Source organism: Lotus japonicus, chromosome 5 (genome assembly GCF_012489685.1).
Source record: "Lotus japonicus ecotype B-129 chromosome 5, LjGifu_v1.2".
In the NCBI taxonomy this organism is placed as follows: domain Eukaryota; kingdom Viridiplantae; phylum Streptophyta; class Magnoliopsida; order Fabales; family Fabaceae; genus Lotus; species Lotus japonicus.
Genome location: NC_080045.1, coordinates 49580572 through 49605203, shown reverse-complemented (window position 1 = coordinate 49605203; position 24632 = coordinate 49580572). Strand labels below are relative to the sequence as shown.

Here is a 24632-nt window from a genome sequence, read left to right as displayed (position 1 = left end):
ACGAAGTTAGACGATACTACCCAAGTATATGTAACAACTATAATTTGATCCTGTAATGTGCACAATGAGTACCCAAATCTATCAACTGACACCAAAATCTGAAAATGGACAACATAAAACATATATATATATATAGGTATATATATATATATAGGCATCAAACCTCAACATTTGATTTCATTGTCATGTACAAAGTGGCCAAACTGTTAGTCCTTGAATATAACCCTATACGTTTGTAGTTAATACAAAACATTGTCATTTCCCTTGCCAAAAAATTTATGTATATATATTATACCTTACACATGAAATATACAAAAAAAACACTGATGATTATGTGGAACTTAAAGATCACACATTCTTTATATTGCTGTACATTCTTCAGTCTTTGATTCTACTGGTTAGCTTGCCAAAAAAGATATTATATAAACACCATAACTTATGCTGCCAACCTGCACTTGAGACATCAAAGAAATAATAAATATTACACCACATATATTTTATGTCAATGTACTATTAAATGTGGATTTTCCACCCAACTTATATGTTATGCGTTATAACTCGCACTAACAACAATATACCAGATATACTTATTTCTTCCTCTAGGTACAAGCACCATTTGAACGGGGTAGCCTCAATTCGTTGACTTATCAATTGGGTCAAACGCTTATCTGCTTTCGGGTCTCTCAACTGGTTATTGGCTCTTAATATGTAGCGGGTTCCACACTTATTCCTTAGGCGTACCTAAAATGACCAACATCAACAATTTAAAAAACAGAACACCATTAGTGACATTAGATATCAAAACGTCCACCATGATTTCATACCTTATGCTCGCCTTGTGACTTGGAACGCTTCATGATAACAACACACTAAGGTCAAAGCTCTCACTTGAGGGGTTGGAAGGGAATACTAATTCAATGTGCAACCTATAAAATCATAACATGATTATGTGTAAAATACAAATACAATGTGTATTCACATAATGCCATAAAAAGTTTGGTCCTTTATCCTAACTCCAAATTATCACATTATAGTTATTACATATACTTGGGTAGTAATGTCCGACTTTGCGGGTAGTTGCTTTTAAGTAAGGCTATTTTTAATAGACTTTGGACCTAAACTTAGATGAATATTTTGAGACCATTCTTAAACTTTGTCTAATTAAAATTTGGTTGTCCCACAAATTGGTATTTGAGTCAATTAAGTGGATAAGGTTGATCTGAATTGACTATAAATGGATGGGTAGTTCATGTTTAAAACATGGGCATGTCTGTAAACATCTGGTCACCATTTCAGATATAAATCAATTATGAAAGATGCACTATCTGATTTCGAAATTAAAGACTAATTGAGGAAACAAGAGAAGATTTTTTCTCCAGGAAAATAAATTTAGGAAACTAAATTCTTATCGCTAAAGTGCTAAAGTCTGAACAATGCTTTCATGTTCCCTTCCTAAGTGTTGCAAGTTTCATTCATGACAAACACAAAAAATGATTTGTTCATCACAAGTCCAGGTGTGTAGGTAATACATATATTTTCTTGTATGATATCCTAAGTGCCAATTCTTCACATGACAAATGCAAAAACAGAGCAAAAAACAAACTAATTAGAGAAGTTGTAACCTTACCTCTGCACAAAGGGCTTGCAATGGCACTGGACATATTGCACAAATTAGATTCAAACAAATCTAAATCACATTTTTCCAACTTTTTAGTGTCTGTCAAATAAATCTCATACAACATACCCTATCCATAATGATTTACTCATAATCTATGATCTTCTCCTCTCACACAAACACAACTTAATTTCTTATTAACATCTTGAAATTTTTAACGTCTTACATTTTCTTTCTGGAACTAAAAAGCTAAATATCCCATTAACTGTTAGAAATCTCTTTTAAGTCACACCACCATTATGTAACACTTCAATTATGGTCTCTCTTCTATGAATCCAATGATTTGGAATCTCTGAGAGCAAGGGATTATTGGTTAACAAACTTTACATGCACAGCTTTGAAATGTTTAATGAAATGGTTTCATCTAAAATGAACAACGGGGTAATGTGTAGCTGCAATAGTTGTTCCAAGAAAAGAAAAATACAAATTGAAGACGAAGGATTTTGGAAGGCAATTAGTTTATTTTTCTGTAATTCTCTCTCAGGAGACTAAAAAAAAATGCAGCCTCTAAATTGTAACAAGAACAAAGAAGAAAACAAAAAATATTTGCTTTTGTGGAAATCTTACCTCTGCACAGAAGAGTAGAGAAGAAGAGGTTAGAGCCAGAGGAACTAACGGAACCGCTGGAAGAGGAGCCCGCTGGCGGCGCTAGAGGCAGCAAGGTGGCGGCGACGGAGTGGAGAAGGGAACCGCTGCAGTGGTGCGCGTGTTGCTCGGTGAGGCGACGGAGCGGAGAACGGAACCGCGTGTTGCTCGGTGAGGCGACAAAGTGGAGAACGGAAACACTGCAGTGGTGCGCGTGTTTGCTCGGTGACGGAGTGGAGAAGAAGGAACGCGAAGGGAAGAGAAGGGAATCGGGTATTGGAGGTGGTGGTGCGGGATTTTGGGGTGAGAGAACCCTAATTTTTTCCAATTTTGTTTTCCCCCCAATTTTCCCTCACTTTCTCATTTTCCAGGCCAAATGACAAGAATTACACGGTGGCAAGCTGATCAGGCAGGGTGTGATGTGGCAGAGGTGGAAATGGAGGGAAACACTATTCAAGGTGTGTAGATAACATTTCCGCCACCATTTTTAGTGCTATATTGGAGGGGTAATGATATATACACACCTTCTTTTGTATACACTTTATTTCCACCTATTTTTATTTCTATCTCTTTCATCTTATTATCTATCATATCTTATACTTTCTCTCTCTTACCTTTTCTTTTTTTCCTATCTCTCTCATCTTCCACCTCTTTCCACCTCATTTAAGAGGTGTGAACATAACTTTACTGATATTGGAGTGCTCTTATTAAGGTTTAACATACCCGTGATTGTAAGTGCTCAACACTTTTTTTTTTTTTGGTCAAAAGTGTTCAACACTTAATCATCTAATCTCTTTTTTCCAAACAAGAAAAGAAGAAGCTCGCCATGATCCGGAAACTGCCTCCTTTTTCTTTTTGGTCAGATGGCATTCAACTGGACCCTTTCAACTACAGTCTTCTCTATTTGTCAAATTCTCAAAACTTTCAAGTACAGTTTGAGGCTTTGAGCTTTCGTTCAATGAAGTTGGACTGGGCCAAAGATTTCAGGCTCATTAAATTACCTTCACATGGGCAACACCCAATAAGCTGACACATTAATTCACCGCAAAAAATTTGCAGACTCTGCTTTTGACAGTTTGGGGTGAGAATTGTGTAAAAATGAAGGAAAATGTTACATAAATATTGATTAATTCTGAAGTTGAATAATACAGTTAGTGTTTAAAATTATAGAATTTACATAGAACCAGCAGTGTGAAAATTTCAATAATAAATTAATAATCATAAAGGAATTATTATTTAGACCCCTCAAAATCGGTGAATTGTCCAAAATGCCCCTGTTTTAAAAAAAAAACTTCTCAATTTCCCCACTAACTCCCCCCCTTCCCACTTCTCTCACTTCTTCAAACTTCCGAAACCCCCCTCCCCTCCCCCAAACACATTTCACTCATTTAAATCTTCCTCATTCAAAATCTCCCTCCCTTTCTCACGCATCCTCCTCCACTGCCTCCGCCTGCCACCGCCATCGGTTCCGCCAGCGACACCGCAACCGAGTGGAGTCGCCGCCACCCCCATCACCACTTTTTGCTGCCAACCACCCAAGATTCTTCCCGAAACCCAGGTTTGTTACGCGACCCGACCCATTTTGTTATGGTTTTTATCGCACTTTGTAGATGCATCTGTGTCGCAGCTTAAAGGTGCGTGTTCAGAATACACGCACCTTAAGGGTGCGCTTGATACGCACCTTAAAGGTGCGACCAAGACGCACCCTGAGAGTGCGTCTTAGACCCTTATCTGTCAAAGCTCCAATGTCTTTATGTTTTTGTTCTGTTTTGAGTCTTATGTTTCCAATGTTGGTTCAGATATGCCAAGAACAAAGAATTTGAATTTGCCCCAGCCAACCGTTCTAGCCATGGTAGTAGAATCCTCCCACGGCATCGGTACGTAAGGAGTGTGAAGCCGCCGCACTCTCAGTGTGCGTTCGTGTCGCACTCGGAACATGAGGTTCAAACTGCGACTGTCACGCAATTTAAAGGTGCGTTCGAAAGAGGTAATTTCGGGTTTCAGAAAATTCCTTCGGTCTGAATAGCCGTGGGGGTCTGAATAACAATTCCCTAATCATAAACATATTCAACATTGAATTGAATATTTTCCATTATCTGATGTTAAGAAATATAATAACAAAAACAATTAACACCAGTAGCAGCAAAGAAACTTCAATACGTCGCGTTTTAAACCGCCATAGGTAATAGATAAGTAGAACAACCGGATGGGCGCGTCTAATATGGGAAAGAAAAATTTGTGTAACCTTACACAACTACTTGCTTAGCCTTTACCCGGTATTTTACTATTTTTCGAAAAAAAAAACAGAATTTTATTTTCCTAATATCCAATTTCAGTTTTAAAAAAAAATATATAATTTCCACCACCACTCTTCCTCCACTTCCTCTCCACCACAGTCCCTCCGCCACAACTACCGCTACCACCAGATCTCCTCCGTCACCGATCACCATCCCTTTGCCGATCATCATACCTCTGCAATATTGGCACTGAAAGAAAGAGAGATTCAGGAGAAAGAAAGATGAGATCGGGAAAGCCATATGGAGAAAGAAGTGCCAGAAACGACCAGGAACGACAGTAGCGTAATCGAGTGAAATAAACAATATGGGGGCGTTTGTTTCAAGGTTTGAGATCACATTCCCGGGAATGTTATTCCCAGGAATATGATTACCGGGTATGTTATTCCTGGGTAAATTTTATAAATGTGTTTGGTAAGTATTTTGTATTCCTGGGAACATTTTAAAATTTTCTTAATTTAAAAATTAAAAAAAAAAATTAAAATAGAGGTAATAATGATAAATTGTGGGAGAAGTGGGAAGTTACATTCATCTTTCCCATGAGAATGTAAGATTCCCAACTTTTTTCATGGGAATCAATATGAAGGAAATCATGGGAATTGTGGAAGTTATTTTATTCCCGGGAATGATTGATACTCAAGAATCATAGTTTCCAATCTTGTAACAAACACAGGAATGTTCATTCCCAACTTTCATATTCCCGGAAATCTCTTTCCAAATCTTGAAACAAACGCTTCCTATAAATTAACAGTAGAAGAGGCATGGTGCGCGAGAAGTGCTGGGAACGACAGTAGCAGGAAGAGGCAGCAACAACAACCTTTTAACGACACCGATGAAGAAGCTGAGACCACTGGTGCGGCCGGCGCCGGTGCCGGTGGTTTCACCAGTCTCATATCTGGACTGTTTACATTCCGATCTGCTTTCCTCTTCTTCCACCAACGTCAAAAAGTTTCGATCTGCTTCCATCAACCTCCGATCTGCTTGGTTTTGGGGTTCTAAGATCTGGAATTTTGGGTTATGGGGTTTTGAGATATGGGTTTTTGAGTTATCCTCCTCCCCCTCCGGCGTTGATGATGACCGCGTACGATGGTGATAACGGCGGTCGCGGCACAAGTTGAGGTGTGGTGATCAGTGAGGAGGGAGGAGAAGGAGGAGGGTAGGTGTTTGGGGTTTATGGTGGCAGCAGGATGGGTTGCAGTGAGAGATTGAGTTTTTTGAGGTTTTTTTTTTTTAATTGGGAACTATTATTTTGAGTTTTCTAAAATTAAAATAAAAAAACCGGTAAACCTGCCACAGTAGGTCACATACCCCTTGTGCAAGGTTGCACCAAGTTTCTTTTGTGCATATTAGATTTTCCCGAACAACCGCACAGCCGAACCAAAATATGATTTTTTTTGTCCTTGTTAGGGAAAAAGATCAACTCAAACACTGCAACCAAACACAGTCTTCTGCTTATACAACAAATGGATACACAGGAGGAGAAAATATTACTAGTGAGTAGTCAACAACACATATCACCACGTGGCTACCATTCACCATTTCAGAAACCAGGTGTCCACTATGGTTCAAACCCCATTTGGCTCATATAAGCAGTGACACTCCACTTTTCAGCCATGCATGTGAAGTGACCTCATTTTCATGCTCATTTAATTGAATTGCATGCACCTGAACCTGAATACAGAGAAGAATTAATGTTCTCAATTGCCTAATTGAACTCTTTCAACTGAAAAAGAAATGGCAACACGAAGATACGCGTTTGGACTGTTAGATGAGGCTAACCATCCAGACTCCATTAGAGCAACCATAGCTGAATTTGTCTCCACTTGCATCTTTGTCTTTGCAGCAGAAGGCTCTGCACTTGCTCTGCGTAATGAACCATTCTGTCTACACTCTCTCATTAATTGGTTGAAATTTATGTTGGTCTCATACTTTTAGTGGATTCCGCATGAATTTCAACTGATAAATGAGAGAGTTTTGAAAAGACTGTATTGCTAACATTTCGTAATTTAATACACATATATGCATTCTATATATGATTAATTTTGTGTGGTTGTTTTGTTGCAGGCCAGATTTACAAGGATCCAGGAGCATCAGCGGGTGAGCTAGTTGTGATTGCAGTAGCTCATGCCTTTGCACTGTTTGCTGCTGTGTCTTCCAGCATGCATGTATCAGGTGGCCATGTCAACCCTGCTGTGACCTTCGGTGCACTTCTTGGAGGCAGAATCTCAGTTGTTAGAGCCGTCTACTATTGGATTGCTCAACTTCTTGGTTCTATTGTGGCTTCCCTCTTGTTGAGGCTTGTCACCAACAACATGGTAAATTTAAATTTCACCTTATTTTACCTCCACTCAATTTCAATAATGTAGGTAACCATGTCGAACTCAGCTTCAGCTCGTGAGTCAGCTTGGTTTAACTCACTTTTTGATTGGTTTTGGTTGGAAAAATGTTGGCTCAAATTTAGTTGTTTTACTTTTCCCTTGACCCACCTAACCCCAGCTAAATGTGTTGAAATCAAAGTGAATCGAATCAGCTCATGAGTTGACTCATTTTTACGTCATCTATATATACTTTACATAGAAGCACATGCATGTGATCCATGTAAACAAAATTTAACGACAATGATCGAGTTATGTAAATAATTGAGTTCAACAATGCCAAATTAGATAAAAGACATCATTCTGTGAGTCTAAGTAAAATTTATGGGCAACAACAAAAACATAACAAAATTTTGAGGATTAAAAACTATAGAAATATTTTTCTAGGTATTTTCAATAACAAAAACATATTTTAGGCCTTTTTAGAATATGCATTGTGGAATCTTAGATATTGACGGTTGCTTTTGCCTATTGTAGAGACCCCAAGGATTCAATGTGTCATACGGTGTTGGTGCGGCACACGGCCTCATATTCGAGATTGCCATGACATTTGGTCTCATGTACACTGTCTATGCTACTGCTATTGATCCCAAAAGAGGCACCATTGGCAACATTGCACCCTTGGCAATTGGGCTCGTAGTTGGGGCAAACATCCTCGTTGGTGGGCCTTTTGATGGAGCATGCATGAACCCTGCTCGGGCTTTTGGGCCTGCCTTGGTGGGCTGGAGATGGCACTACCACTGGATCTTCTGGGTTGGCCCATTTCTTGGGGCTGCCCTTGCTGCACTCATATATGAATACATAATGATCCCAACTGAGCCTCCTCATGCTCATCAACCATTGGCTCCTGAAGATTACTAGTTACAACTTTGTGTGTATTATTATGAAATGTAATGTATGTTATGTATGTTATAAGCCTAAGCTTATGAGTGTGTGTATGAATTTTTCTGTCTGCTAGTCTGGATATATATAGACCCGGAACTTTGTTGATTAAGTGTTTTTAGATGTTATTATCCTTGGTATATGTACTTTGAATAATAAAGTGTGAGCAGTATTACTGCAATATAAAGTGTAAACAATGTTCTAAAATTGACACAATTTGAAAGAAATGTGAAATCATTGAAGGATACTGCCTTTTTTCTGGCTCAAGTAACTACTCTGTCGAATAGGACATAAATGTGCCGATTGTGCCATGGAGAAATTGATTTTGGATTTAGTTCACCATCACTACAATATTTTATAATTTTGAGGAATCTATTGTTTATGATAGGCACCATTTCTCAAGTGAACCAGGGCCGGTCCCGATATTTTGGAAGTCCTGGGCAAAAAATAAAAATGGGCCCCTAATAATTTTAACGTTCGAAATTTCATCAGAACCATTATGTTGGTTCGTTTGGCAACGGGTCGTGTGTTCAAAAACCAAAAGGTGGGATTCGAACCCGGTACATGAAACTAAAAGTAACATACACAGTTACTAACCACTAGGCCAGCTCAAATCATTAATAACATCTTGAACATTAATTGTTATAACCAAATTTTATTTTAGGGAAAAGTTTAATGATAATTTTTTTTGGGGCCCCTTCTTTTTGGAGGCCCTGGGTTGTGGGCCTGCTTGCACAGGCCCAGGGCCGGCCCTAAAGTGAACCTATTCAAGCTATTGGTGTTGTTTAGCATGAGTCAATGAATATATAGTGTGCTCCACAATACACCTTGGGAGAAATTAAAGATGAAATTAAAGAACAATTAATTTCTTCTTACACATGGGAGACGAGTGAAGAAGGTGGAAAGTGTTAGAATATAATATAAAATCATTGATGTGACCCTTACTCTACAGTTTAAGTTTTTGAGATAATTAGTCGTGGTATCAGAGTCTCTATGACTTACCAACAAGGTGTAGCACAACTGGTAGATAGTTAGACTCCTTAACCATCTAGTCCAGAGTTCGATTCCTGGACGGTGCGTATGAAGAAGCATTTGTTGGGAGAGACCTACCCACTTAGCGTGATCTCAGAGCCTCGAAGGATTAGTCTCATGGCTGTCGGCTGTGGGGATACCTTGGAAAACCAAAAAAAAATGAGTCTCTTTGACTTAGCAGTTTAGAGTTCGATTATTGCTCCCATTACTTTTTAATTAAAAAGTAAAATTTAAGCACATGAGAGGTGAGTCTGTGTATTCATCCACGCTTTAAGCTCAAAGGGTTCTTGCGGCTTAAGCTTTTGAGATAATTAATTTTTGACAAATATAATATAAAATCATTCATTTGATCTTTACATAACAACTTAAGCTTTTAGGATAATTGGTTACTTGACATGCACCAGACTCTGATACCATGCCAAGTAACATATTAACTCAAAAGCTTAAGTGAATGATTTTATATTATATTTTAACAGAAAGGAAGAAACTTTGGTAGTAATGGTGGTGCCAGTTAAGAATGAGTGGTGGTGACGATGTCAACGGAGGTGTGGTGGTGGTAATTTCCAGTGGCGGGCTCAAAGGAGTTTGCAAAAGAGCAACTAAAGAAACATATATCACTTGTTTCTTTCTAAATTGTCTTCTATTATTTAGGAACTCGAGCATAGAGAACGTATTGAAAACTTTAAGATGGTTCACTAAAGGTTTTTTACCCCTCTAAACTTCAAATCAAGTTTTATTCCATAACACATTTAATAGACATCTATTCAACTAATACACGATTATATTAATGTCATGCATGGGCCAAAATATTTTAGGCATATATAGACTTTGTCATGTCCATCATGATTTGAAATTTTCTTCTGGAGATGCCATTTTGGCGAGGTATATAGCCCAATGTTAGTGGTCTCTTAACAGCTTTGTTTCGACGAAAGTTTATTAAATTCTATTGAGGTGTGTACTCATTCCCCCATCACTTCTGGAAGTTGTTATAAGCATGCCACTAGATTTGTTTCTCAACAAATGCTCTAAAATGTTAGGTCAAAAGAGATCTCAACATATGGCAAAGGAGTATTTCAATGATGTCAAAATGAGAAAGCAACTACTGAAGATCATAATAGGAATGGGAAAGACAAGTGACTAATTAAAGAGAAAGAAACTCTAAAGAGAAATCAACTGATCAGCTATCTCAATCGCGCATTATCATTTCTTGGCATAGTCCACACAAGTATGGTTTGAAGAAAGGATCTATACGAGTCGTTCCAGAAAACAATGTCTATTGATCCATTGTCCATATTGGACTGTCTAGAGCTTCATCGTCTATCATCTGCACAGTCCAGTGATTTCATTGTCTGATCATAACACATGTCAAGTGTCATATTATAAAGTTCACAATCTACCAAAAGCTAGAACAAGTCACATCAAAGGAATTGTTGCTAACTAAGTCCTCTTCCCATGAGAAGAAAGGATCATCACACAAAGCTTTCAAACAAAGTGATTCACATCTATGGAGACTTAGCTGAGTAAAAGAAAGTCAAATCATCCGCTGAAAAGTGACAAAATAAAGAAAAATAGAAAGCTAAATTTGTCCATATGTGACTTGCCCAAAATTGACAAGAGCACAATAATCAAAGACAAACTACAAAGTCGTCAAGTCTTCAAAAAGCTATGAAGCATGTTGTTTCCTAAAGAAGAAATGTCATATCTGACAATTACATCAACGGTTAACAAGTATTTAATGAACATCAAAGTACTGACTACTATTGAATTAAAAGAAATGACAAAAGTACAATTCATAGCTCTCATGGACAATGAAGACATGCTAAAAGCTCACATGTGAACCATTGATTCTTCATCTCTCTAGCACAAGCTAAATCAACTCTTCCTATAGTACTATTATTTAGAAGGACTCTTTTTCTACACTCTCTAAACGTCTACAAGAAGACCGTCTAAAAGATATCCACTGGAAGATCAAGTTTTGCAACGATCACATTTGAAAGACACAATAAAAATATAAAGAAGAAAAAAGAAGAGAAGACAGAGCGCACGAGCTAGAAATGGTTATCAATATAAAGCATGTAGATTGTTCGGACAATACTCTCAATTAGAGGTTCTATAACAATGAGAATATACTTGAAAACCTCTTAGAAAAAGCAAGAGTGAAAAAGAAGAGAGACAAGACTCAAATTAAAAGATACGAGTTATATGCCTTAGAGAGAAAAAGAAGAAAGTGACTGTGATCAAAATACATTCATGTCTACTTCACAATTTGATTAAGTCATATATAGAATAGGATTAAGAATACCTTGAATCGATTAGCTCTATCTTATACAACTCTTAAAGATGAATGCAATTGTAGAAGATCAGTGAGCATCTCTACATACTGAACTCCAAATAACCCAAAGAAAAGCCTTTGGGAAACTTGTGAGATTTTGAAGATCTCTCTTGAAGGTTCTGACAAAGTGAAGAAAGTGTGTCTACAAACTCTACAGGGAGAGTTTGACTTCTTGTGCATAAGGGAGTCCGAGTCTATATCAGATTTTGGCAGTAGAGTGATGGTGGTTGTGCACCAAATAAAGTGTTATGGAGAAATGATGGAAGATGTTCGTGTGGTAGAGAAGATCATTCGCTTGTTAACCACAAAATTTGATTATGTAGTTTGCGCAATTGAAGAGTCAAAGGACTTAGACCCTTTGAAGGTAGACCAATTAATGGTTCACTTCAAGCATATGAAGAAAGGTTCAAAAGTAGAGAAAATAATTAAGCCTTTGGATCATGTCCTCAAAGCTTCTTTTAAAGAAAACAGAGAAGATAGAAGTCAAAGGTTGTGTGGTCGTTGAAAACGATATGGACAAAAGGCCGAGGAAGAAGAGAAAGATATAATCATGACAGTTTTGATGGTGATGATAGGAGAGTGCAAGTCTAACTTTGAGTGTTTTAATTGCCACAAAAATAGTCATTTTGATTGGGAGTCTCAAGCAAATTTTGAAGAAAGAGATAATATTGTTGGTGAAAACGAAGTAGATGAAGAGCCAACATTATTGTCAGCACTTAATAATTGTAAGAATAATATTGATGAGTGCTTATGGTTTCTTGACAATAGAGAAAGCAATTAAATTGTGCCTACAAGGAGATTGCAGAGCTTGATGAGAAGGTGAAAGGAAATGCTTAATTTGGTGATTCTTCAAATCCAAAGGAAATGCACCATTTTAATTTATATGAAAGATGATGCTCATAGCTAGATTGATGAAAGATGCTCATTATATATGTTCCTAAACTAAAAAGTAGCATTTTGAACTTGTGGAGAAGGGGTATGAGATTCTCATGAAAGATTGTTGCTTATGGTTAGAAATCAAAATTTTAATTTGATTGCTAAGTCTTTTATATATGTCAAAGAATAGAATGTTCACTTTGAGAATTGCGACGGTTGAAGCAAGAATTGAGACCATTGAAGCAAAATGCTTGAAGGCTACCATCAAAGAATATGAAAGTTGTTGGGCCAAATGGTTTTTCTACTCCACCTCTTTCACTAACTCCTTCAATTCATGAAGCATCATCTTCTGATCGAAGGGAGTTTATTTGAACGACCAAGGAAAATTAGAAGCATTAAAGAGTTGTATGATGAAACTTAAATTATAAATGATTTTCTTTGTCATTTTGTTGACAGTTGTGGAAGACAAGTTGGGGACCAGCTATGGAGGAAAATATCAGATTGAAAACATTGAGAAGAATGATGCTTGCGAGTTATCAAATTTTTCTAATGTCCATGAAGAAATTGATGTCAAGTTGGTGTTAAAAACTAAGAAGAATTATTAATAAGAAAAAAGTGGAGATAGTTGCATATATTTTCACTAAGCCTGTCAAATTTGAAGATTTTAGAAGGTTAGTAGGAAGACTTGGAATGCATAAGAATTTTTAAGAATTTTCTAATTAAGAGGTTGTTAGCTAGAAATAAGTTAATTAGTTTCAATTAACAAAAAAATTGGTTGCATATTAAAAAAAGTACATTAGTGACTTGTATATTAATATTGTTTAAGGGCTATTTTATTTTATCATATAACCACTAGAAATTTATTATTAACATTATGCCTTTTTTTTTGAAATTTCAAAAAAACAAAAAAACATTATGCCTATTTAATATTTTATTTAAGTAGTTATGTAGTGGTTATAGATTACTCTATTTTTATGGATTGGAGCCCATTGATATTCTAAATTTCTAAATCTATCCCCTAAAATAAACGGTTTGATCATATCGTCAAAAAAGAAAACTTGCACATAATGACCAGAAGTTGTGGACGTACACAATTCAAGGTCCTTAAACTTTTAGGAGGTCACCATGCCATGACATAAGTCATCAATAACGTGGAATAACTTTGAATTGATGTTGCCCACAACAAAGTGACAAAATGAACACATCCAAGATATATGTATTACTTGATCTTCATATAAAATTCAAAAGTCGCGTACTTTTATCAACAGATTTGAATTTCCTTCACTTTCTAATTGCCCAACAGCCTCATGAGCTGAAACAATAGACAAAGCTAAGTTCATATCATCAGGCTCACAAAATGTCTCCATCTATATACTTAAATAATCACTATAATTATATGATTTTTTTATGCATAAAAAGTATAAAAAGTATAAGGCCTAGGTTATGGATGAGAGTATGAGAGTGAGACACGATTGACTTAAGTACATATTTAACATTAATGTCCGCTTAGCTGACATTAATGTTTGGACTAACATTATGAACGGTGATGACACTGAAGTTTATACTAAGATAATAGACGATGACATTAGCGTTGGTATAGCCCACATTATGTCATAAAACACGCATCATCGTTTATTTGAGTGGGCTTAACCGAAAGCAATTAACGTCAATTAAAAAATACATTTTCTTATATCATTAATTAAATTACACAAATTAAAATTCTAATTATATTAGCTTTTTTTCATAATTTTTAAAGGAGTCATCTAAATCACTAATGAGAGTTATTTAACCCTATGGCTATCAAATATAGGTTGATCAATATACTAAGTGGATAAGTAATTTCATTTTTTTATAAATAATTTAACTTGTCCAAAAGGGCGAGATTTAGTGATCCTCATGAGTGATTAATTAAGACAACCTATTAAAAAACAAAATAATTGAAGCACTCGAAAGAAGTAAAAAATTAACACAATATATATCTTAAGTGATTATTAAAGAACAATGCATTTACTTGAATTGATTCATCTGGTAAAAAAAATTATGATCACTTACGTAGCCGATTTTTCAGTTGCTAGCAAATGATCATCAACATTCAATTTAAAATTATTTAGTCTTTAACCAAAAGAAAAAATAAAAGAAAAAGATAGCAACAAAATATATCGGTGCATGGATAGGCATTATTTCGTGGATCTAGTTATCTACTAGACAACATACAAGTGGTTCTTTTAAGGACAATGCAATCAAACTCCCCACTTGCACTTTCTCTATAAATTGCCAAACATATTGTATTCATTTCACCATTGAAGCACTAGCAACTTTGCTTCATAAATACATATATATTGATATATAAATATACATTTAAATTTATCAATATTTTTATTATAATATGGCATTACAACATTTATTCCCAGGTGACAGGTGTAGGTTAAGCATAGAGACAATGCTTATTCCCTTTTGTATCCTTGTGCTATTCAATGCAAGTACTTCATCTGCTGCTCGCTTATTACCAGATAGGGTGCCAAGGTCCTTGTCCAACGAGCAGTTTAGGAGAAATCTGGTTGAAAATGGACTCGGCCACGCACCTCCAATGGGGTAAGTCTCATCATCCATTTAATATAGCACATAAAGAATATATTTTAATTAATATGTACTAAATGTTATTAGTAAAAAATGATTCATAGTGAATTAATTTTTTTTTTGAAAACAAAAGATATATGATGTTATATATAATAATCGATAGTACACACAACACACACTAAGGTGTGCATAATCCTCCAATATTACAAAGCCGACCCTAGAAGGATCATTCCATACTAAATAAAGACCTACGAGAAGGGCAACTACCGGGGACCTAGGCGTGACAAAAGTCACAATAACCCAACAAAAGTAGAGCCACAACCATATTGGAGGAGACGCAAATCAGCACATACATCGACCATCAAGCGAAGGCATCTAAAACCGCCCGAACAACCGCGCGACGACACAGACTCGCAGCAGAAGACCTGAAAAACACTACAAACCCAGAGAACCCCAGTTGGCACCTCCTCGCCGCCACCATTGAAACTGTTCAAAACATCAATCGAAACTGCCCATAGAACATGAACACCACGCGAAGGACATGATAACCGCGAGCACCGAATCGAGCCGATCTGGCCTCAACAGGCAAGCACAGATCTAGGATGACAACAAGGCCACCACAAGCACCGATTCGAGCAGATCTGGCCTCAACAGGCACGAACAGATCTGGGTAAGCCAAAAGAAACAGAGGCAAGGCAAGAAGCGAGGTGGTGGCGCCACGAAGAGAGCGGCGCACAACCCCAACCAGCGGAACCTGAAAAACCGAAGCCTGAAGCAGAGGATCTGAGAGAGAAACCCACCACTGAAAGCAAGCTCCGGCGGCCACCTGCGGTCGGTTCCTTTGGAAGAACGACGATTCCTCGCTGAAAAGGAGAAACCAAAGCAAAGATCTGTGGAGTCCTGCGGCCACGACGAGAAACCAACGACGGCGGCAACGGACCACAAAGCGCAGACCTGGAGGGGGAGGAAACCGAAGGTAGAAGGACCGCCGAGACAAGAGGTGAGCGCGGCCCAGATCAGCCGCTCCAAGAGAGAAACAGCAAGGGCAGCCCTCCACCTTATTGAAAGCTAAAGAGTGCGAAGCGGAAAGGCCAGAGAAGAAGAGAGGTGAGAGAACGAAAGGGGTTGCCGCCGCGCATAGTGGCGGCGCGGCGGCCACCCAAAGGGAATAGGTCAAGAGCGAAGCAGAGGAGAGAAGGCATAGTGAATTAATTTTTAACATGGTTAATCACAAAATTTCCCTTTTATTAATATCACAATAATTTTATGATTATGAAAGTAAAGAACATTTCATATGGTGTTAGTTATACTGATATAATTTTTTTTTTCTTACTTTATTTTTCTTCAAGGAAATCTTGCATTTATAGAGAGTATATAAAATAAGAAAAATTTGTGTACCTAAAAAGCGAAGAATGTCACTTTATAAATTAATATAACTAACTTAGTGTTTGGTTGGCGGGACAAATTTTTCTTAATATGATATTGTTTGCTTCAAAAATTAGGAGCGAGGGGAGGGAAATTGAGGGGGCTGAAACCGTCGTATTTCAATACATTCAATTTTTTTTTTGCTACATTAATTTTTTTATTATATATATATATATATTTTTAATCATATTTTAAATAATTTTATTATTACTAGTTCATTTATTAAAATAATAAAAATATAATATTCAAGCATCAAAACAAGTAGTCTTTGTTGAAAATATATCAGCTCTAATACGTAAAGAACAATGGTCTACGGTATCAACTACAACAAACATCCATTATTGTGGAAATTTTTTACTGCCACAAAGTAGAAATTGGAAAATAATTAGGGTCGTTTTAATACAGTTTTAAAAAATTGGAAAATTTAAAAATTCATTTGTAATAACTTGTTTTCAAAACTAAAATATCAGAACAGTTCAGAGATATTTTTTATTTTTGTTTTTAGTTTACATATTACAGTTTTTTTATTGTTAGAAAAAATATCATTTGACAGTTTTTTTTTCCTGAGAAATAGTTTTAAAAAATAGTTCCTAAAATATGTTTTTAGGTACACAAAACTAAAAATGCAATCAAACATTAATGTTAGATGTTCCCGTAGGATAGCTCAAATGGTAGGGGTTAGGGGACGTATGAGTTGGGTAGCAGGGGAGGTCCAGGGATTGATTTCTGACGGGTGCAATTTATCTTTCCAATGTACCAAAAATAAAACAATCATAAAGATTATTGAGTAATATGGTAGATATTGCATATGTGATCTACGCATCTTTTTGAAAATATATTATGTGAAAAGTGAGGACCCACTTTTAATTTTTTTAATTCGTTTTGTCTTAAAATCATAAAAGTGTATTATGAATATATATGGCTTTGGATGCGTATCAGGTGGAATAGCGGGAATCACTTTGGTTGTGATCTCAATGAAAGTATAGTTCGAGAAACAGGTAACTTCATTATATGAGTTGAAATTCATCAATATATTCTCAATCCTGGTTTGATTGTCAAATTCCTCAATTTTTGTGAGATGGATGAAAGCTTATAATTTCCATGTAGTTGAGGTGGTCATACTTTGTTGATGTTATTTATATTGGGTTGAAGCACTCTTGAACTTTTACTTAATATATTTTTTTATCCTTTAAAGAAAACTTCAAAATTTTCAATCTCATGTTATATTTCTTTTATTTGTTATCACAGCTTATGCAATGGTGTCAACGGGGCTTGCAGCTTTAGGGTATCAATATATTAATTTAGGTACTACATGTACTCCTACTACTACTATTATTATTATTACATTACTTAAGAAAATTAAATTTCTTAAGTAAATCATGACCACTCGCCGACACTCCACTTTTGTCGTAATATTTAACACCTAAAAAGTTAGAAGTAGGGAATAAAATTAACTTTCTACTTTTAGGACGGTTTTAGGCATTATTCTTAAATTTACTAGTGTCTGATCATTTACTACTTTACTTATTTAAAATCAAAAATAAAATATGAAACTCCCAAATTTTCATACTTATTAACAATTCGTTATACTGTACTATGCCAAACATTTCTAATATAAATGATTTTGTATGATTTTTAGATGATTGTTGGGCTGAACTTAATCGAGACGCGAAGGTGATTTGTGTTTCCAATTAATTTGTATATGCTCATTTTTCTTCCTTCTATCTAGTGCATGAATTAATTTTGAAACTTGAAAACCATCTTGATAGGGAAATATGGTCCCAAATGCAGCCGCATTTCCTTCAGGAATTAAGGCTCTCGCTGATTACGTTCATAGCAAAGGTTTGAAGTTTGGGATCTATTCAGATGCTGGGTAACACACCACCTTCACCTTACACCAAGATCATAAATTTGTTAATGATCATTTCAAACATATCTGACCATTTATAATTCTTTGCAGAAATCAAACATGCAGTAAACGTATGCCTGGATCACTAGGACATAAGATGCAAAAACGTTTGCTTCATGGGTATGGTGCATTCATTTGAAAGCCATTTTGCATTTCTATCAACCTAATCACATCCTAAACTTAGTTTAACTAATATCGTATTAAACTTCACCTCAGGGAGTTGACTATTTGAAGTATGATAATTGTGAAAATCATGGTATAAGCGTCAAAGAAAGGTATGTGCCTTCAAATTCAAATAGATATTTGCCGTTACATGAAAACCATGAATTTAAAGTTTCATATACATTTTGTGAAACAGGTATCCACCAATGAGTCAAGCTTTATCAAACACAGAAAGGTCAATCTTCTTCTCTATGTGCGAATGGTGAGACAATTTGGCGATGAATTGATGACGTTTGTTTTTCATACCAAAAGAAAGTCATATTAGTCTTCCATTTTTGTTTTCCCTCTTTAAGTTTTATCAGAAATATAGAGTGTTTGATTTATTTCCTTCTCAAACATAGGGGATGGGAAGATCCTGCAATTTGGGGTAAAAGTGTGGGAAATAGTTGGAGAACAACAGGAGATATTGAGGATAACTGGAAAAGGTTAGCATTAATGTATTTAACATTCATGCAAACTGGATACTTGACAAATGTCTCTATTTAAAAATAGTTGTGTATATATGGAAAACAAAATTGACATAAAGTAGTATAAACTCAAGAATTTATTTCCATTTATTTGCATTATTGAATTTCTTTTCTTCATTTGAATTTGGCATGGGGACCTATTTCTTTTTGGTACATTTGGGGAACTAATTTTTCTCTCTTAAAGTATGACTTCCATAGCAGATTCAAATGATCGATGGGCATCTTATGCCGGACCTGGAGGATGGAATGGTATTTATTTAACCTCTCTAGTTTCATAGTTTATTGATATATGTGTATCATTGAACTTCAAAATATTGCAATTACATTTACATCAAACTCCAATATTAGATCTAGATATATGCCACTACTTTTTTGTATATTAGATCCGGACATGCTCGAAGTGGGAAATGGAGGCATGTCTACAGAAGAATATCGTGCTCATTTCAGCATATGGGCATTAGCTAAGGTGATAGAAAATAAAATTTTGATGCTTATATGGCCTTGATCTCTTGTGGCATCTCAAGAAAATGTATTTTTTTGTTCAACACTTTTAACTATCAACCGTTTCATGTATAGGCTCCTTTGTTGGTTGGTTGTCACATTCGCGCAATGGATAAAACCACACATGAACTTATAAGCAACCCAGAAGTGATTGCAGTAAACCAAGGTATATATGAACAGAAAAAATAACTCTTGAATTTCTTTAAAGAAAGACACAATGATTTCTTCAATACATAGGGATGATATATAGAACTTACAAATTGCACTCTTCTTATGGTGTTGTAGACAAACTAGGAGTTCAAGGAAGGAAAGTGAAAAATAATAATGATTTGGAGGTAATTTCCTTATTTCCCCTTTTCTCTGTATTTTTGTTCTTTTTTAATATGGAGCTTGTTCTGGGAATGAACATTGAGGATAGGTATAGTACCTAGAGAGTAGAGGATTGTGCTAGAGAGAATGAGAATGAGAGAGAATGCTGAATTTCATGTGTCATTTCATCAAATGAGCCAAAAAGTCCCCTACACTTGATAACTACCTCCTATTTATAGAGCTTGGGTACTACCTATTGGGCCAATTGGGCCTCCGAGGTCAAGGCCCATCTGAAGGCCAGGGCCCCGCCTCAGGGCGGGATACATGCTGGGCGTTGCCCCTCTAGGGGCTCGCCCAGTCCACTAGTCCACAAGACACCGAGCTCGAGGTACGAGAGCTAAGTGTGTCTTTTAAATGCTTTTACATATGTCTTACAGTACACCGGAATCTGTACTGCCAACATGGCTTGAGAAAAGAGAAGTAAACTATATCGCCAACATGGCGTGAGCAAAAGGAAACTAGCATTTTCAGTTACCCAGTCCACTGACTTGACGAGCAACCCGAGCTGGCAAGTCCACAAGTCCACAAGCGGCGAGAACGATTACTTCGTATTGGCGATAAGTTGGAGCAGGTGTATGATCGTTCGCCGGCGGGAAAGGTGGCAGGCATGGGTCATGTGCTGATCATTCAATCATTGACTGGCGGTAACCCCGGCGAGCGACTGAACTTTGTTGTTGGTGTCACCTGTCAGGCGATGGTGTTTGATCTTTATAGTGGCGAGGCTTTTCGCGCTTTCCCTTATTTTAAAACCCTTTCAAATCCCTATCTGCCCCACGTGACTGCCCCACGTGATGTGTCGGTTACATCAATTTCCCTCTTTCTTCGGAACCGTCACTTCACCTTTCATAACCGTCCCATCGTGCGCAGTAACTCCCCATTGCACGCGACCCACCTCCCCAAAACTATCATGACTTCCAACCTTCCACACGCGTCCAACACGCGTCACCCTTCCAGCTTTCCCCCTTCTCCTATAAAAACCCTTCTTCCCCACAGTCACCCCTTTCCGAGACCCCTCTTTACTTCCCTAATCGCTTACCAAACTCCCTCTGCCCACTTCCGCTCCGGAGCCGTCGCTTATCACCCTTTCCGCTACCCACTCTTCACATCCTACTCCGGTGAGTATATATAATATGTGCTTTCAACTCATATATCACTACAAAACTCTGACACTAATATGGAACAATTTTTATTATTTAAATGCATATGCCTCGATCTTATCACATACAAATATAAAGCAAATATAAGCTAATGTGTGTGTATAGACATGCATAATGGGTGTCAGATTTCACAAAATAGCTTCTTGATTGAAATGCATTGTGGCAGGTGTGGGCAGGTCCTCTCAGTGGTAACAAGGTAGCTGTGGTGTTGTGGAATAGAAGTTCATCAAATGCAACAGTAATTGCATCTTGGTCTGACATTGGTTTGAAACCAGAGACTTTAATTGATGCAAGAGATTTATGGGAGGTAAGATATGTTGAAAATGACTTATGCTATTTACAATATCTACAATGAAACTATCTATGATTTTGATTATATATGTGTAAAATTATGCAGCATTCAACACAACCATCTGTCTTGGGAGAGGTCTCTGCTTTTAACCACAATTGACTAAAAGAAAGTATGAGTTGGTAATCAACTAATAAAATATTGCAAGTGATTAAATAAAATTTTAGAGATATTATGGGGTGATAATCCAATCAAATAAAAATGATTCACCAAATTAAAATTGGCGTTCAGAACATTAATTACATCACAACGTCAAGAAAGATGTTTAACCACAGATCATAAACATGAAAAATACAACCCTTATAATGATGATGACTAACAACTCAAATTAGTGTAGAAGAGATAAACCAATGACAAAAGCCTTCTTCAACCTTAATCTTCCTCTCCAAGGTGTTTTCATCATTCCTTTCTCTTCGCAACATTCATAAATATTCTTAGAAGAGTAAAAAACCAAGATGCCTGGACCAGAACATTTATTTCCCTTTTGTAGATAGTAGGGATGTTCGCAGATTAGATTGAATCGGTTTTGAAGGGAAAAGTCATTTGATCCAATCTCATTGGTTTGGATTTCTTCAATATCCTCTTTCTATGGCTAGACTACCTTTTTATCTCGCTAGGTGATTAACACTTTTATGAGACCAAACCATCCCCCATTTTAATTTGATACAGCTTTGTCGAATCTCTCATGGGTTGTTTCTGGGTCTTTCCTTTCATTTGACCATGTAAGCTTATAAACACAATATACCAAGTCATACAATCCATATGTTTATGGTATGGTGTGAGGTGATATACCTCACAGTTATAGAACGATAGGGAGGATATTAATATATATGTTTGTTTTTTTTCAAGAGCAAAAGAGAGATTATTCATTAATAATCAAGGGAGGGAAGCAACCCAACAAGAGGGAATACAAAAAGACCACCAAGCCAACCAAGAAAGACTAAAAAACCAGCCAAAATAGAAAAGAGACACCTTCCTAACACCTAGAAGGAAAATTCTCCTTAATTACTGCAGTCAACCCTCGAATGGCCTCTTCATCACTACAAGGGAAAGACATGCCTGAGAATTTAGCAAGACACGAAGCCTTCCTCGCTCGGGTGAAATAAGGACCCGAAGGTGAAGGAGGACTGGGCTATGCCGGCTCAATAACGAGATCCACACTCTCATACTTACGGGGACGACCCCTAGGCCGCCGAGAGCACTCACGCTTCCTCCCCGAAGTTTTCTTCGGCCGGCCACGAGGACGAGGCCTCGGAGGGGAAAAATATAGAGCGGGATCAACATCACAAGCAATGGCCTCAACCTCAAGGAACTCCTCCCTCGCACTAACTGAGAAATCTTCTGGACAGGCTTGAAGGCCCCTAGCATCAGCGGAGCCAGAACCTTCACCAACCTCAAAGCAAGAATTCGAAGGACGGAAAATGGCATGCCCATCAAACCTCAGCGCACCAACATTAATATATATGTTTGTAACTACATTAGATGGAGTGAACAACATTAGCGAACGACAATATATATATTTCACTCAAAACCCTAAAGTAATGTTTGTATAAGCTTTTTCACTTATAAACTATTGAAAACTCTTTTTTATCAAATGTGGATCTTATTATTTATTTTAATTTCTTATTCACCCTCGAAAAAATTCCAATGCATGAATCTATGGCTTTCAAAAGAATCCATATCAGCTTGGCCATTTCTTTCTATATTACATTATTCTCAATCTTTATGATTTATTCTTGTAAGCTTTTGAAGTAAACCTATCCCATCTTCTAGTATCTTTCATGAATAGTCACAATATGTTCATGGTTTCAATTAAAGATTATGAAGCTCACAAGGAGTCTAGGACAAAACAAGAAAAAATAAGTAAGGGTTGAAAATTTGATAAATTAAACAAAATTAACTATGACTAACTGAAAAATGCAGTGTAGAATTTTTAAAAGGGTTGATACAATATTTGTATACCATTCTATTAAGGAAAAAATTTCTTTTGGAGGGCGATCATCCCATTCGGGAACCATATGTTTCCGTTCCTTACACCTAAATTCCCTAGCTTAAAGTTGTTGAACGAATAAAGTAATGTTGTATTTTTTCCTATATAATTAACGTATGCAAATTCTCTAGGTCGATTTGAAATAAGATCCAAGAAAATCAAGGCCTAGGTAAATTTATGGAAATGACCTTTAGACCCTAGTATAGTACCGTCATAAATCAGTCATTTGCATTTTTGACAGTCTGAAACTGCCAACATTAATGCTAGAATTACATTTTCATTTTTTTGTAACTTCACGAGTTGTGACAGTCTAAAACTTCCACAAACTCGTATATCGATCGTATGTTCAATAGCACGCCTACATATCATCACTCAAATAAACACGCCTCGGTCTTAGTTGTATACGAATTTGTTTCGTACCACAAAATCATTTAACAATATCAGAGCCCCTTTATTATCCTCAAATTATATGTCCCTAATCAATATTTTTGTTATTTAAAAACTGCATGACGATGCAATTCATAACTGAACTGTAGATCTTAATCCTTGATCACATTATCTTCAAAGAGAAAACTTGCACTCGTGTAATAACAAGAAGTTGCCACGTGCACAATTCTTAGTCCTTAAGCTTAGAGGAGCTCCTTGTCATAACATACATCACCAATGTGGAATAATTTTGGATGATATATAATAGTCCAATAAAAAAATATTTTATGAGGCATAACGTTCATAAATTCATGACGGCTTAGATTTTTCACGTAAATCGCTTTCTAACTCTTTTTTTTATTATATTCACAGGACCTTATAAAATTATCAAGCTACTTATCATCATCACCACTAATGACCAGTTTAAACTAATTTCTCAATGATTATTAAATATGTATAATAGTTTTCAATTCTCATGATAAATATTATATACATACACTAATACACTTACGTTAAATATAAAAAAAAAAAAATTATAGTAACAATAAGGGAGCGATGGTGCCAAGCTCTGCTAGGGTTCCCTTAACCCAAACAGGCTCGGCGGCGGCTGCAAGTGAAGCGACGGCGACTGAAGGCGATTTGGTGGCGGAAGGCGACGAAGTGGATGAAGGTGAGGCGTTGGAGGTCTGGGGCAGTCCAATCCTGGCCCTAGATGTCGATGGTGAGGGGTCGATTTCTGAGAATACAGAGGTCGAAAGGGGCGATTCTCCTCCGAGTTCCAGAGGGTCGCGGTGCAGCTCGGCGACCCTCTTTGTCGACGGAATCGAAGAGGAAATCAGCTACCATCATATTCGAGGCCTCTTCTCTCTGTTTGGGAGCCTTTCTAGGGTCTTTGTGCAACGTTTTCGGAAGATTGGAAGACGATTTCGCTTTGGATTCGTTCGGTTCTTGTCTCAGAAGCATGCTGCCTTCGCCATGGCTGCTCTTGATGGCCTCAAGGTGGGAGGGCATGCCCTCTTAGTTGCTCCGGCCAGATTCCCAAGAGAGGAGCTTCCTGACTCTGTTTTGCAAGCTCCTTGCAGAAGAGCACCTCCGGTGGTGGCTGCACAGTACAAGACCAGTGGGAATTTTTTTAGGGATGAGGAGATGGTCACGGGGCTAGACAGGGGGTGCTGTTTGGAGTTCCAAA

At 36.9% G+C, this 24632-nt stretch overlaps 1 protein-coding gene and 1 pseudogene across 1 annotated transcript; both read left to right on the top strand.

Moving 5' to 3' along the window:
• Positions 1 to 6288: 6288 nt before the first annotated feature.
• On the top strand, positions 6289 to 7790 carry LOC130718925 (probable aquaporin TIP-type alpha). The gene is made up of 3 exons (XM_057569576.1): positions 6289 to 6421; positions 6619 to 6869; positions 7407 to 7790. The coding sequence occupies exons 1-3, from the start codon at positions 6289 to 6291 to the stop codon at positions 7788 to 7790; spliced, it is 768 nt and encodes a 255-aa protein (XP_057425559.1).
• Positions 7791 to 11395: 3605 nt separating this feature from the next.
• LOC130719706 (alpha-galactosidase-like) lies at positions 11396 to 21129 on the top strand (annotated as a pseudogene).
• Positions 21130 to 24632: the final 3503 nt, after the last annotated feature.

Bases quoted from the DNA above. Each gene is read 5' to 3' on its own strand.
- LOC130718925 (XM_057569576.1), top strand. From the start codon at position 6,289: ATGGCAACACGAAGATACGCGTTTGGACTGTTAGATGAGGCTAACCAT. The intron at 6,422-6,618 runs GTAATGAACCAT...GTTTTGTTGCAG, and splicing joins AGGCTCTGCACTTGCTCTGC to GCCAGATTTACAAGGATCCA. The intron at 6,870-7,406 runs GTAAATTTAAAT...TGCCTATTGTAG, and splicing joins GGCTTGTCACCAACAACATG to AGACCCCAAGGATTCAATGT.